Source organism: Blennius ocellaris (genome assembly GCF_963422515.1).
Source record: "Blennius ocellaris genome assembly, chromosome: 8".
NCBI lineage: Eukaryota > Metazoa > Chordata > Actinopteri > Blenniiformes > Blenniidae > Blennius > Blennius ocellaris.
Genome location: NC_137657.1, coordinates 25035329 through 25050493, shown reverse-complemented (window position 1 = coordinate 25050493; position 15165 = coordinate 25035329). Strand labels below are relative to the sequence as shown.

The 15165-nt window shown below is 39.8% G+C and overlaps 1 protein-coding gene across 14 annotated transcripts in view; it reads right to left on the bottom strand.

Moving 5' to 3' along the window:
• Nucleotides 1-5566: 5566 nt before the first annotated feature.
• Nucleotides 5567-15165, bottom strand: part of LOC308133581 (plectin-like) — a 126754-nt gene continuing 117155 nt past the window's right edge. For all 14 annotated transcript variants that reach the window (XM_080501026.1, XM_080501015.1, XM_080501016.1 and 11 more), the window contains 3 exons: nucleotides 7088-14179; nucleotides 6282-6389; nucleotides 5567-6120 (listed from right to left, as the gene is read on the bottom strand). In XM_080501026.1, the coding sequence (XP_080357152.1) occupies nucleotides 8018-14179 (6162 nt within the window). In that variant the 3' untranslated portion in view covers nucleotides 5567-6120; nucleotides 6282-6389; nucleotides 7088-8017. The remainder of the gene's footprint in view (nucleotides 6121-6281; nucleotides 6390-7087; nucleotides 14180-15165) is intronic.

The following is a 15165-nucleotide window of genomic DNA, read 5'->3' as shown; positions in this document are numbered from 1 at the left end:
AAAGCGAAAATGTACCAGCTGAAATTACAATTGCATCGTATCAGTGCTTGGAGTCAATGAAAACTTACTTGCTCTGTGGAACTTTTAAATAAATAAAAAAACGGTCTAACTCTGTTTCCAAGGAAATGGGCAAAATAACTTGGTGTCTGTCCATACAAATATCCGTGTACTCTTCATTGTTAATGTTTATAGTGTGTTGATATCAGCGCTCATGTGTTTGTGGTTTCTTTACAAAACCAACCATCAGCACCCACTGGTGGCCCAACATTAAAACTAAATCTTTTTCACAATTTCCAACATTTACATGGGTAGCAGACATAATTTTTTAAATGTTGCCATGTAATTGCAAAACCTTTTTCAGACAAAAACACAAAAAAATGCATTTTTGATCGAAATGTTGTCATGGGCCACCAGATATATGTAAAAAGGCAAAAAACTGTCACAATATCTCAAAAGAGTCAAAATGGCCATAATGATTAAAATCAGTTGAAGTAGCTAAAACTGTGAATAATAAAAAAAAAAAGCAGTCAAAATGGCTGAAACTACTAAATAAACTGCTAAATATCTATAAAAATCAAAATCTAGACTTTACTTACAAAACATCGTAAACTTTATTCCTCCTCAGATTATTACCTTGTAACTGTCTCAAAGCCCACCTGCTGAGAATCATTGAGATTTGGAGCAGAAATTAATGAGCGGCCATGGCGGAGCCAGGTCTTGGTAAAAATCAATGGTGTAAATGGTTGTAAGACAAATTCTGGTTGTACTGAATAAATGCCTCCATAGTCAGATCAGAGAGGTCTCAGCAAAAAAAGATCCTGCCTTTCTTTCTTTATGCCCCCTTGCCTCTTCCTCCCATCTGAGTCTGATGTCTGTTCAGTTTGCTCGTTCATGTGTGCAAAGGGCCTCCAGTGCCAAGCTCTCCTCCAGCCTGGCTGTCCGGCCCAGGCACAATGGGGCCTGGCTCCCCAGCCCCTCTGTCCCCCTGTGGCCTAAAGAAGTCTCCCTGCAGGAGTTGAGGAGGACCACCACAGTGGCCCTCGGGATATTCCACAAACCATTCCTCCTCATTTCAACATATTGCCAGCCTTTTTTTTTCTTTTTTCTTTTTTCATTTTCAGGGTGTATTTTTCCTTTGTAATACGATTAGTCTGATCCCTTATGAAAGTGAGAGGTTCAAGTAGTTGTTGTAACGAGAGGCTAAGATTAGAGGTGGCTGAATCAGTGATGTTGGGAATAAGTGCCCAACGTTTTGTGCCAAATCTCCAACAATGTGTTGAAGCTATTGTAGTTAACAAAAACATTGCAAAAGATTACAAAAAAAAGAAAGGAAGAAAGGGGAATTTATTGTTAATTTATTTAAGACTTCTAATGAATGCTACAAGCTTTACCACAAAGATACTTGATTTGGCATTATTTCAGCATATTATGACCTTAAAAAATATTTGAAATAGATATATGATGAATAAGATAAGATAAGATAAGCCTTTATTGATCTCACAATCCACAGATTGAATAACTGATACTAAGGCTGTATGTGATTATGTAAAAAGCCACGGCACCTTGCTGAACATCTTTTATCTACATCAATGGCAATCACTGTTTTAAATTGATGCAAAGGTTTAAAAAAAAAAAAACTAAACTAAAATGTTGATCATGTTTTTCACATTTAACCAAAATCGAATAAATAAAAAAGATGATCAATTTGTAACAAGGGAACCAGAAGTGCTAAAATGCTGACTTAAGCGTTAAGCTTTGAGACTAAACACAGTTTTCTCTGTCTTCAATAAAGTCCAGCTCAACTACAGTATTAGTTCACTCAACATGATGCTAATCAGTAAAATTAGAGCCTCACACATCTTTCCAGTGTCGCGGGTTGATAAAGATAACAAAGGATGCAAATGGGTTTATGATGGCTTTGTAGAGGTATATATATATATATAAAAATACAACAACTTTGAAACTGAACACATAGTGTGAAACATAAATGATGGTGTTTCTGGTGAGACAGTGGAGGTAAATAAGAAGACAACGTGGCTCACCGTACTGACCCGGGGGTCCTGTGGAGAGAGCCTCATCTCCATGGTCGTGAGCCATTGCCTCAGAGCTCGGATTTGACCCCTGAACTCACACTGCCACTGGCTCATGTCCTCCACATCCGTCCTGAAACACAATAATACACAATCTATTCCTTATATATATACTGTATATATATATTTCTCTACACATCCCTCATGCAGTGTATTTGATTGTAGATGGTATGTACTTAAATGATTATCTTAAATCAATACATGTACGATTTATTAATTAAATTTGTCCCCCAGTGCTTTGGCGGGTCATTAATCAACAGCTCCACCCGTCCTCATGTTGTCTGTAGCTGCTACTTCTAATATGACTCACTACAAACGGACAGAACCAAGACATGGATGAATCTCCAGCAGAACCAACCTTCAGAAATCATTACAGTTTTCAAAGGATTAAATCCGGGGTTCTCGGCTAAAGACGTTAACAAAATGTCTCATTAGGGAAGCATCTGTTATCACCGTCTGCTGGGCTGGAACTTAAACCTTTTTGTTCCAACAGTGCTTCAATTAGATGCTTTACACTGAGTGCTTATTAAACAATTCATAGTTTGTGCTGGCACCGACGGATGCACTGGTCTGCCGAGCTGATGCAGTTGACCAACCGTCGCCACAGTCTGTGGGTTTGGTTTCATTGGACTGCTGGTGGCCAATTTCAACAAAGCACCCCTTAATTTCTTTGGCTCCACCTTGTTCTCCTTCAGTCGATCTAAATATTTGCTTATTGGTAGAGTTTGTACAAGGGTTGATGGTTTTTACAGTTGCGTACCCGTACGTGTGATCCTGTGACGTAGGCGATGGAGATCCAAACACACAACAGTCTTTATCCTGCAAGAAAAGAGTGGACAAGCGCAGACAGAACGATACGTTCTCCTTCCAATCATTTGAGTTGGCAACGTTCATCAATAATCCATGGAAGTGTGAGTGTTTTTACTGTTCCCTGCACTCTTACCTCCCCGCTGCCGGGCTCGGACACAGGGGGCGCCGGGACGGAGGGGGTTGGATCAGAGTAGTCAAGGGAGCTGAGTGAGGAATTCAAGGAGGTGAATGCGCCATTGCTTGTGTTGGCCGGCTCCTCCATCAGACTCGGGGGCTAATGTTGGTACATAAGGCAAAACAGGGATCCAGCTCGTGTGAAGGTGTGAATCCAGACGCATTACTGGCTACTTGTGAAAAGACGCACACGTCAAAATAAACCCCAGCGTGCAAGGGATCAAAACAATAGGATTGCATTTGAAAAGTTGGCAGTCTGAGTGTGGTATAACTCTTGTTGATCCCCTCTAATAATAATAACTAGACACTGGCCTCAGCAGGTTTATAATAGGATCAAGTTATAGAGCAGGTGTTGGAGCAAATGGCTGTTTGACCTGAGTAATCTATTACAGATGGATGCAGGTCAGAACACCACTGCCCTCTGGTGCTCAACTCCAGGGTTCTCCTAACTGTCAACTGATGCTGCCACCAACAGTGAGATCATTATCAAACTCAAAACTGTAAACCGTCACTGTGAACTGTCTTAAATTGAGTGATTTGCATTATTTTGTGGGAAAATGTGGACATTTCTTTGCTGGTTGTAAGACACCTCATGTCATATTTATCTGTATGATCCTTTAATTTGCACTCAAACTGTTTCTGTGTTGGTAATATTGGACTTCATACTGTACCAACTCATATTTAACAGGCTGGTTAAATACTGGAAGCCCTCTGACCAACAGACAAATAAACCTGCTGTAACATTATGACCAGATTAAACCGATTATGCAAATAACTCACAAGTAAACAAGAGTAGTTGGAACTGAAACTAAGCTATGGGAACTTAATGTGCTGCACATTTTATTGCACAAAATATTGACATACAATATCATATTATAAATGTGGTGGCTGTGATTGATGTGTAATATAATCAATTATTTAATTATTAATCTCCACATTATTTTAATCCTTTATAGAGCACTCATTACAATGCTCTACCCCATTGTTGAGATATTTCAATATCAAGGATTGTATATAAAACCTGCTCAAAACAACCACACTAACAAAAACACTATCTAAATATATATAGAAAATAAAAGTTTTGTCCAATTATTTCTGGGGTCGGGCATTACAGGGTTAAGTACCTACTGCTTCCCATGTCATATATAGCATTTCACCATATGAGCAAAGTCTAAGCATGAGGCCATAATTTCACATCATTTCTATGTAGTCTTCCAGTCAAGCACAGTTTATCATGGAAGGACAAAACACACCATGTCATTGAGAATGGATGTCTTTTCCATAAAAAAAATTGAATCATATTTTAGTATGTATTGTATTTATCATATGTCTCGTATCCAAGTATTATCAGCTGATGGCTATAAGATTGAAGGAAATGTGAAGAAATGTGAAAGTTAGCAATTATGGTCACCCATACAATAAACTGTTATTACATTTTTAGCATATTTCTTGACTATTCAACCGAGTCTGGATCTTCACCTGCGTCCGTGTCGTTCTAACCACTAGTAGACTGATCATATAATGGATTTAAACCATTTTTATATCACATAATGGCCTATTTGCATTTGAATGTATGCCCTATTGCGGATGAATCATAACCTCATTAGCTTTTAATTATTTAGTTTTCCTTAAGATATCCTCCACACTTGATGTAATACCAGGGAAACTCATCTCCTTGGGTGAATCCTTGAGGCCTGTGCCAATTAGACCATTAACATCACAGAGGATATCCCTATTATGAAATACAACTGGTTATCTGTAACAGAACCAAAGTAACCTATACGTACATACATTTGACAATTATCTTCTACAATATAAACAGCATATAGGTTATAGTTGAAAAGTTAAAATGCCAAATAGTTAAAACTATTCATTTTAGATTTAAGCATAAACTCAAATCCAAAAATAATTTTTATTTCATTATTCACAATTTAAAAAGAAAATCAGGATTGCCCCAAAAATTGTATATTCTACAAAATCTTTTTTCCTATTTTAACTGGATGCAATTATTTTGATAGACTTTTTAAAGATACTCAACATTTATTTCTTCATTTTTTTTTTAAATAGCTAGATAAAAGTTTGCACTCAATCATCAATATTGTTTGCTCTCTTCCACACTGATCCATAGTAAGCTGGGATTGGCCCCAGCGCCCTACAACACTGCGCAGGATAAAGCAGAATAGACTGATGGATTTTGAGATGCACCTGTGTTTTTGGCATTTTAATATCACTTAAAGCAGCAAGAATCAAATGATCTAATTCTACATAATGAGTAACTGTGGATGCGCTGATAAAGATGCATGAAGGACAAAGACTGCCTCTTGAGAGCATATTTATTTACAACATAGTGTTATGTTCACATACAACTCACCATATCATCAAAAGCAATATCTCCCCTTAAGCAAAACATAAATGGTAATTGGTGATGTCATAAACTGCAACAAGGAAATTCAGCTTTAAGCTATTTTTATTTTACACCCCCCCTCCCACCCGTTATCCTTTGTGATGTTAGTTGAACATGCAAGGCAAATTCATATTATCAAAAACATGAAAACAAATGAAAGACATTTACAAAGGTAAAACGCCTGAAAGATGCATGACAGAAAAAACCTGCTGTGGAAAAACAACTAAGAAAAATAAAGCTTTGAGTTGATTTTCAAGTTGCAATTCAAATATTGCGCAAAAACGTCAACTGAAGGAAGTAAATGGATATAATACATACATTCATGCAATGGGGTGATGCATCAAAAATATCAATCTTCCAAATCTCTTTAATAGGCACTTTGGTTGCATATAATTTACACAGATAATAAAATATGCACTAGTGGATTATTTCCTCAAAAAATGTGCCAATTCACTGGGGAGTGTTAACTAACAAATATCAGAACATAAATATAATGATTAGCGTTCAAGTAATAAATAAAAGAAAAAAAATGTGATGAATGGAGATTGTTCCTAGAAGTGCATCCAAAGATGATGTAGACTCAGCCTCAGCTTTCTTCAAGTGTGATGTACAATGGAAGAAAGGACAAACTCAATGGAAGATCTAGAAATAAAAAAGAAACAGAACAAAACTGAAATGAAATGAACCAAAAAATGCCCAGACTCACACAAAAAAGCAAAATAAAGGTCAATCAAAGAAAACGTTGGCTGTTCTGCAAATTGCATCAAATTAAAAATGATGAACAAAACACTTCATGACTGTACCTGTGGCACTGTGTGAGGACTCTCAAATCTGTCCACGGTGTAGGGAGCGGCCATTCTGGCCGACTGAGTATTAGTGTTCAGATGCTGGATTGTGAGAAACTGAGGCAACTGTGGGAAAACAAGCGGAAGAAAAATACTTTAGTTAAAGAGACTCAAGGATTTAGGCCCTGTTTACATGAAAACATTTCAAGTGAAAACTATTGTTTTTCTGTCTTTGCTTCAGAAAAGCTTCATGTTTACACAGGAACAGTTTGAAAGTGATATAGTTTCCTCCAGTGGCTGCTTTTTGTGGTGAAACTGGTACACAAACGTGCAGAAAACACACTGTAAACATTAACAATGGCAAGTGCACAGGTATTCTTATGGGCAGACAACAGAGTTGATTTTCTATTATTGTTGACTCAACTATAAAACCAGTGAGTCCCAGGAGAATGTGGACTGGGAGTCACAACACTCTGGAGGACAGCATTGTTGTTTCTGTCCATCAACTTGCACATGTGCAGAAGAACGGTTTTCTTTGTCTGTGGTGCACGGGACCAGCGTATTCAAAAAGAGGTGAGGTCGGAGCATTTTTGAAAAGTTGTCCATCCAGAAAGCACTGTCGTCGTTTAAATGGACTCACAAAATGCAACAAAACTTTTGTTTTCACTTGAAATTGTTGTCGTGTCAATGGGGCCGATAAGTGATCTGACACCAGGTTAAACATGACACTGATGGAAGCTTTGAGGTGACACAACTGGAAAAAAAAAAAGAAACTTTGAGACAAATTTAAAGAAAAATAAAGAACAAAAAACATTTCAACTTACAAGAATCAAAATAACAGGAGGCAGGTCTGTGAGGGGGAGCAGGATGGAGTCTGACATCATCTTGGGATTTACCAGGAACACTCAGTTGAATATATGACAGTGAAACACTTGGAGTGTGTAAAAGAAGAAAAAAAATACTTTGCAAGAACTGAAAGGATGCACAAGTCTACTTGATGAGAATGGTAAAAAGCATGAAGCAATGACAGGTTTGAATCTGGTTTAAAAAGTCTGCGTAATTTCATAATTTTGGCACTTCTTGTCAATGGTGCATTCTTCTAGTGACTTGTTTTGTAGTGTCTCGCAATTTTATTGTGTGCTTCACTTGACTGGGCACAGTGTACCCAGGCAACTTATATCCTAAAAAAACACACACACACACTCTGTCCATACTCTATACAAACATTTGATAATTTGAAGGCATCTATATATTGTAGTTAAAAACAATATGTTGACATCCATTATCTCACTAGTACTGTCAAAAATGATAAAAAATAGACAAGTATTCTTGAATTCTAAAGGAAATAAGAAATACTGGAAAAATATTTCTGCTTGACATAAGTACACTATATATATTAGTTTTAAAAAGCACAAGTATACATCTTTTTAACAGGTTTAAAATGAAGTCACTTAATCAGCAGAAATGTCATGCATTGCTTTGAAAAATATAATCTGACTTTGTGATCAGTATTATAAGAAATCAAAATTGTACGTCTTCAGCAATGCTTGGTTATTCCTCCATATAAAAGGCATGTTTTAACAGATGTTATATATGAAAAAAAGTATAACCTCGCCAGTTCTTGTGACTACATGCTGGGAAGAATAAATAAATGTCTTTGTTGTTAATGTAACTTGTTTTCCTGTTAGAAATGCAACTGTAAAGTGCATTAGTATTCTTGATTCTTAGTCACAAGTTGGAACAGAACTAGGTGTTTAGAATCTGCGGCCATAGTTGGATGAGGACGTGAAAGAGGAGGATGAGAAGTTCATGCTGAAGCCGGAGCCGGCATCGATGCTGCCTCTCCTGGAGCCCGTTCGAGAGCCGGTCCGGGAGCCAGACCGAGAGCCATACGCAGATCCAGGATTGCTGGCATTGTAGGGACTGTAGAAGCCTTTGCTGGACTGTGAAGAGGCCTCCAGAAGCCTCAGATGAGATCCCTCTTCCACCATGCTTTTGTCCATGGCGTCTTTGAATGAGATTTTCAGTTTGGTTTTTGGACATGTCAGATATTTAGAGTAACCGCCAACTTCTCTCAATTTCTGGGCAGTGCGGGCATCAACTGTGCCCTTCTTGATGGATTCATCCAGTGATACTCTGCCTTCAACATCAGGCTCAATTAATCCACCAGTCAGATACTGAATTTCAAGGAAACGCTGTCCAGCCTCATAATACAACCAGCCTTTTTTCAGTGCCTGGGAGGCAGACATCTTCACTTTGGTTCTGGGATCTTCAAAGCCATGGAAGGCTTTTTGAGCCAAGTTGAGGCGATCAACCATGATTTTATCAACAAGCCCTTTTTCTGTGGCCTCAGTGACTGGGAATCGTTCTCCACTTGTGGGGTCAATTATTCCACCTGTGCAGGCTTGTGCTTCCAACAATCTTTGACCTGTGATGTTGTCCACCAAGTTTCTGTGTATGGCTTCTGTGATAGACACCTTCTCCAGTGTGTCTATGTCCAATATTCCAGCAATGGGGCCAGTTTCTTCAGTTGGATCATTCCATATGATTGCAGGTGGTTTAATGGTGGGTATGGGGCTCATGGGAGCCGAGTAGGCAGAACCAGTGGTGGAACCAAACGAGGATGAACGAGATCGGAAGCCCCCTGAGTTTCCAGAAAGCATGTCAGCAAACTCCGTGATAGCCAGGTTACCAGCTCTGTATGTATCAAGGGCGTTTTGGTCAATAAGACCACGTGCAATAGCATCATCAATATCATACTGTCTTCCAGACCTTCTGTCAATGATGATGGATTTTACAGTCCCGTCAGAGGAAGTCATGGTGATCTCTTCCCATTCACACTCTTGCTCAGCAAGTTCAAGGTAGGTTTGATGGTCAATAAGTCCCTTCCTGTAGGCCTCATACACAGTCATTTCTTTGCCAGTCTCCGGGTCAACAATGACAACTCTGCGTTTACGGACTGAAGATTTGGAGGAGGTCTTTCGTTCCCGCCTCTTTTCTCTCAGTAACAGGAGAACCAAACCAGTGTCAGGGTCAGTGATGCACCTCTCCATCAGCTGGAGGTATGTCAGGTTTTCCTCTGTGTTGGGATCAAAGAAGCCTTTGGTATCATCAGATGGATCAGACAAGATCTCATTCATTTCCTCATCAAAGAAGCCACGTTTGTAAGCCACCTCAACTGGCACACGGTGACTTTCCTCTGGGTCGATGATGCCTCCAGTGGCAATTTGTGCTTCCAGGAGGCGAATGCCATGATCTTTCAAGATGAGTCCCTTCATCATTGCCTGGAACAGGGATATGGTCTTGCCTGAATAAGGATCTCTATATCCTGTCACTGCACGCTCAGCAGAGAGAAGTTTGTCTTTGAATTCTGGGCCCACAATTCCCATTTTTACAGCGTCATGAACAGTGAGTTTGAGATTCTTGATTGGATCAATGACATAACCTGTGGCTGCTTGGGCCTCAAGAAGCTCAAATGCAGTGCCTGGTCGAATCATGTTCTTCTTCATGGCCTGGTAAATTGAAAGACGTTCTTTTGAGGGCTCCAAAAACACACCAGCAATACAGCTTGAGCCTTCAAGGTACCTTGATATCTTACTGCTAACCTCTTCCACTGAAATGAGGCCACTTTTCAGATCCAAACCAGTTTGCTGGTCAATAAGTTGTGAGCGAATCAGCTCCTCTATTGTGATTTGTTTTCTCAGACCCCTGAAGGTTAGCCTTTTGTCTCCTAGAGAGAGGAGGCGCAATCCTCCATCCAGCCTGCATCTCTTAAGCAGCTCTGCATAAGAAACCTCCTCATCATTGCCAGGGTCAATAAATCCCTTAACATCATCAGTCAGTTTCTCATTGGTTTCTTTGTTAATATAACCCCTTTGCAGGGCAATGTCTGCAGGAAGGTGGAACTGGAATTCAGGATCGATAATGCCACCGGTGGCAGTTTGAGCCTCAAGCATTTTCAGAGCATAATCCTCTGGAACAAGATCCTTCTTCATGGCCTGGAAGAGCGATATGGGCTTTCCACTGTAGGGGTCTTTGTATCCTGTCACAGCTCTTTCAGCTGAAAGAAGTTTGTCGTGGATTTCGGGGCCGACAACACCTTTACGAACAGCCTCATCCACAGTAAGGGTCTCATTCTTTACTGGATCAATGATGAATCCTGTTGCAGCTTGTGCTTCTAGAAGGCTGAGGCCTATTTCTGGTTTGATGAAATCTCTCTTCATGGCTTGGTATATGCTGAGTTTGGCAGCAGAGTCTGTTGTGACACCAGCAACACAGCCTGTGCCATAGAGATACTGTTTGACACTGGTCATCTCCATTATGTCACGGATATCCCTCTTGCCTCGTTTGATCAGGTTGTATGTCTCCAAGTCAATGATTCGAGCATTGTACAGTTCATCAATAGTTATCCTCCTCCTTATAGTCTTATAGGAGTGGGGATTTTCATTTCTGATAATTTCTCTTTGCTCCATGATTTCAATGATTATGATGATCATCCGGTCCGTAGTGATTTTACCAGAGCGATATTCATCCATGAGCTTCTGTCTTTCTTGGTCTGGAAGCAAATTCGAATTCATGACATCCCACAGGTTCAATGGCTTCTCTGCAAGTCCCTCAATGGGTATGTCAATTTGGGTGTTGGCCAATTCACTCTGTGTTTGTTCCTCTGTATAGAGGTATGTCTTCTCCACAACAGTGGGAGACTGAGGCTTTGAGAGTGGTAGTATGTATAAGCCTGTGTCTTTGTCGACTTGGCATTTATCTTTAAGTTGTTTGTAGGTGACATTCTCATCCGTTTCAGGGTCTACAAAAGCCTTGTTCTCATCCGATGGTTCAGAAAGTGTCTTGGCAACATCTTTGCTGAAAATCTTCTTCTGGTATGCAACATCAGTTGGTACACGATGGCTGTTTACAGGGTCAATGATGCCTCCACTGACCATCTGTGCTTCCAACATGGGCATGGCATGCTCTTTTGGGATGAGACCTTTTTGCATTGCTTCGAAGAGGGAGACTTTGGTGCCTGTGAAGGGATTCTTATAGCCAGTTACAGCTTTTTCTGCAGAAAGAAGTTTTTCGTGAAGTTCTGGACCAACAAGTCCTGACTTTACTGCCTCATCAACTGACAGGCATTGGTTTTTCACAGGATCTACTATGAAACCACTTGCAGCCTGAGACTCCAGAAGTGAGATTCCAGTGTTGTCACGGAGGAGCTTTTTCTTCATAGCTTGATATATGCTTATCTTCTCTTTTGTTGGTTCTACGTAGATGCCAGCAATGCTATTCGATCCCTGGAGGTATTTGTTGACATTTGGATTTTTGCTGACTTCTTTTGGTGTAGTTTTTCCTTGTTTAAGAAGGTCCAAGGTTGGTTTGTCAATGATTTTGGAATCATACAAGGAATCTGCAGGCACAGGAGCTCTGAGACCCTTGAAGCAGGACTGCTCACGATTTTTAGCTTCTTTCTCATCTACAATGGTGATAATAATCTTGATGATCTTTTCGATGGTAATCTTTCCTGATCTAAACTGCTTGAGCAGTTCAAGTCTTTGTTCCTCAGTGAGATATTCAGAGTTTAGAATGTCCCAAAGGCTCATCTTTCTTCCTTTGAATGGTCCAGAGTCGAGCTCTATAGTTGCCTGAGTCATCGCCTCTTTTGTTTGGGCTTCAGTGTGTGTCGGCTCCTCCTTTGCATTGATTGCATCATCAGAAAGAGGCAGGAGCTGGAGACCAGTTTTATTGTCAGTGACACATCTTTTGAAGAGCTGTGAGTATGAGACATTTTCTTTTGTGTTGGGGTCAATGAAGCACTTAGTATCATCAGTGGGATTGTTCAGAGTCTGCTTCATTTCATCATTGAAATATTCTCTCTTGCAAGCGACATCATGGGGAATGCGATGGCTCTTCACTGGGTCAATGATGCCACCAGTGGTCATTTGGGCATCAAGCAATCTGATTCCTTGCTCTTTTGGGATAAGATCTTTGTTCATGGCCTGGAACAGGGACACCGTCTTCCCGGTGTAAGGATCTTTGTAACCTGTAACAGCTCTCTCTGCAGACAGAAGCTTTTCATGCAACTCGGGACCAACAACACCTGCTTTGACAGCCTCATCAACAGTGTATTTCTGATTGTGTACAGGGTCGACCACATAGCCTGTTCCTGCTTGAGCTTCAAGCATATTCAAGGCAGGTCCAGGTCTCATCATATCTTTCTTCATAGCTTGATAGAATGACATTGTCTCCTTGGTTGAGTCAATGACAACACCTGCAATGCAGTTTGTACCCTTCAGTGCTTTGTGGACAGGTTTCATTTCAGAAACTTCTTTGGGTGTCACGTTGCCCTTCTGAAGTTTGTTGTACAGACCTTTGTCAATGACTTTAGACTCCAGGAGTTCAGTAGCTGGGACAGGTGCTCTAAGCCCATCAAAGGTGATTTCATTCTTCTTCTCTTTCTCTTCAGCAACAGTTATCACAATCCTGATAATCTTTTCGATTGTGATTTTGCCTGTTTTGTACTGACGGAGGAGGTCCTTCTTCTGGTCTTCAGTGAAGTACTCAGAGTTAATGATGTCCCATATGGTAACAGTCTTCCCCTTGAATTTTCCAAATGGCACAGAAACAGTTGTTTTGCTAAACACATCCTTGGTCTCTTCCTCTGTGTATATACTTGAGCATTGGGCAGCTTTGTCTGTAATTGGCAGGAACAGCAAGCTGGTCTCTGGGTCAGTGGTGCACCTTGTCATTAGCTCAGAATATGTCAAAGGTTCTTGAGTGCTTGGGTCGAAGTACCCCTTTGTGTCATCAGAAGGATTGCTCATGACTTTATTCATTTCTGAATCGTACTGCCCTTGTTTATAGGCGGTTTCATTACGTACACGATGGCTATTAATTGGGTCGACAATGCCACCAGTTGCAAGTTGAGCCTCAAGGATTCTTATGGCATGATCACGTTCAATCAGACCCTTCTTCATGGCCTCAAAGACAGAGATCTTTCCTCCAGTGTATGGATCTTTGTAGCCAACAACAGCCCTGTCAGCCAAGAGCATTTTGTTGTGTAGCTCCGGACCAATCACATCTTCTTTGACAGCCTCATTGACTGTGAATTTCTGGTTGTTAATTGGGTCTAAAATATATCCAGTGGCTGCTTGTGCTTCAAGAAGGATCAATGCTGTCCCGGGAGTAATCTTCTTCTCTTTGGATGCTTGATAGATGGACATTTTTTGATTGGATGGTGTCAGAACACCTGCAATTGGGTTCTTTCCTTTGAGAATTATTTTAAGATTTTCAGTTTCACCAAGCTCTTGAACGTTGGTGTTTCCATTTTTCAGCTTATCAAACTGCTTTTTGGGTAAAAGACCAAGGTCATGAAGTCTTCTTGCAGGTACTTTTTCACGAATGCCATCAAAAGACATTGGATCAGGTTTCTGCTCCATACCATCGACCACAACAGCAGGATTTTGACCATTGGAAACTGTCTTTGTTGTCTCGATCTTTACTACTTGGATGATATCTTTATTAACTTGGTCTTTCTGGGCATCTTCAAGCAGCTGCAGTTTCTCACGCAGTTTCTGGTTCTCTTCTGCAAGAATCCTTTCCTGCTCTAGTCTCATCCTCTCCAATTCTTCCATTTCTTTTTGCTTGTTCAGCATCTCTTTTTCAGCCTCTTTTTGTTTGTCGAGTGCTGCATCCATGGTGGCCTGGAGTTTCTTCTTCTCATCCTCCATCTGCTGTTTCTGGCGCTCCTGTTCATCTTTGAGAGCCTTGGCCTTTTTAACTTCTTCTTCAAACTGGCTCTCCAGCCTCTTTTTCTCATCTTCGATCATCTTCTCCTTCTTTAGCAACATTTCCTTTTCAGTCAGGAATGTCTGCTGGAGCACGGTCTTCTCATGCTCTATTTGTTTCTGCTGGGCATCAGCCATCTATTGGAAATAAATAGGAAACACAAGTTATAAAAGCTTTACAGTACAGGCATGTATTAAACTTGTTGCATATTCTTACATGAGCTTAAATTTAATTTTTAATAAATATGTATACAATGCACTCTGCTTATGCACACCTTTTTTTCTAATTAATTTATTTTGTCAAGAGTCATTTTATGCTGGTGGCAATTCTTCCTGTAAGTTTTAAGGGATGCACACATCCACCTATTTTATCTGAAATACAGTATTTACATTTTCACTAATTGGCTTTACCCTTAACAATTAGGCAATATTCAGTGGCAATATGGTTTAAATGTCATCAACATACTAACTGTAAATTATGGAATATTACTTTGTGTTTTCATTCTTTTGATTTTGCTTTTCAGTAAAGTGGTTAGTCAAAAATGGATTATAAGCTCACTATAATTTGGCAATATATCAAATGATAACACAAGCACAGACATATTTACAATACTGAACAGGTTTCGGAAAGACGTCAAAAAAGAATGTCATTTTTTTAACATTATGTCTGCAGTTTCCAATACTGAGTAAATGGTATTGGAAAAAGTGACATAATATAGAAGTGAGCATCCCCTTGTAAGTAAGCGAATGCTTTGTCATTGACACACACTGACATGTGATAAGTTGTTGTTGGGTGAAGACAGATGTAGGCAGAGGTGAATGTAGCAAATACAACAAATTACTAATAATTTTTAATTTTGGGGAACATTTGTGTTACTTACAAGTATGGAATTCTATTAATTTAAAAACAATACATCAAATTAAATTGAATAAAAATGCCTTACAATAACATCAAATGTGTGTTATTTGCTGCATGGGATGAAGGGATAGACTCCCCACCAATCTTTGTATCCAAATCTCAGTCGAATCACTTTTATCAATGGGAGGTGTTAAAAACTACTTCACCAATGGATTAAAAATCATCCAGTAAATGTCAAAGCAGAACCCGTCACGCATTAGGGGTG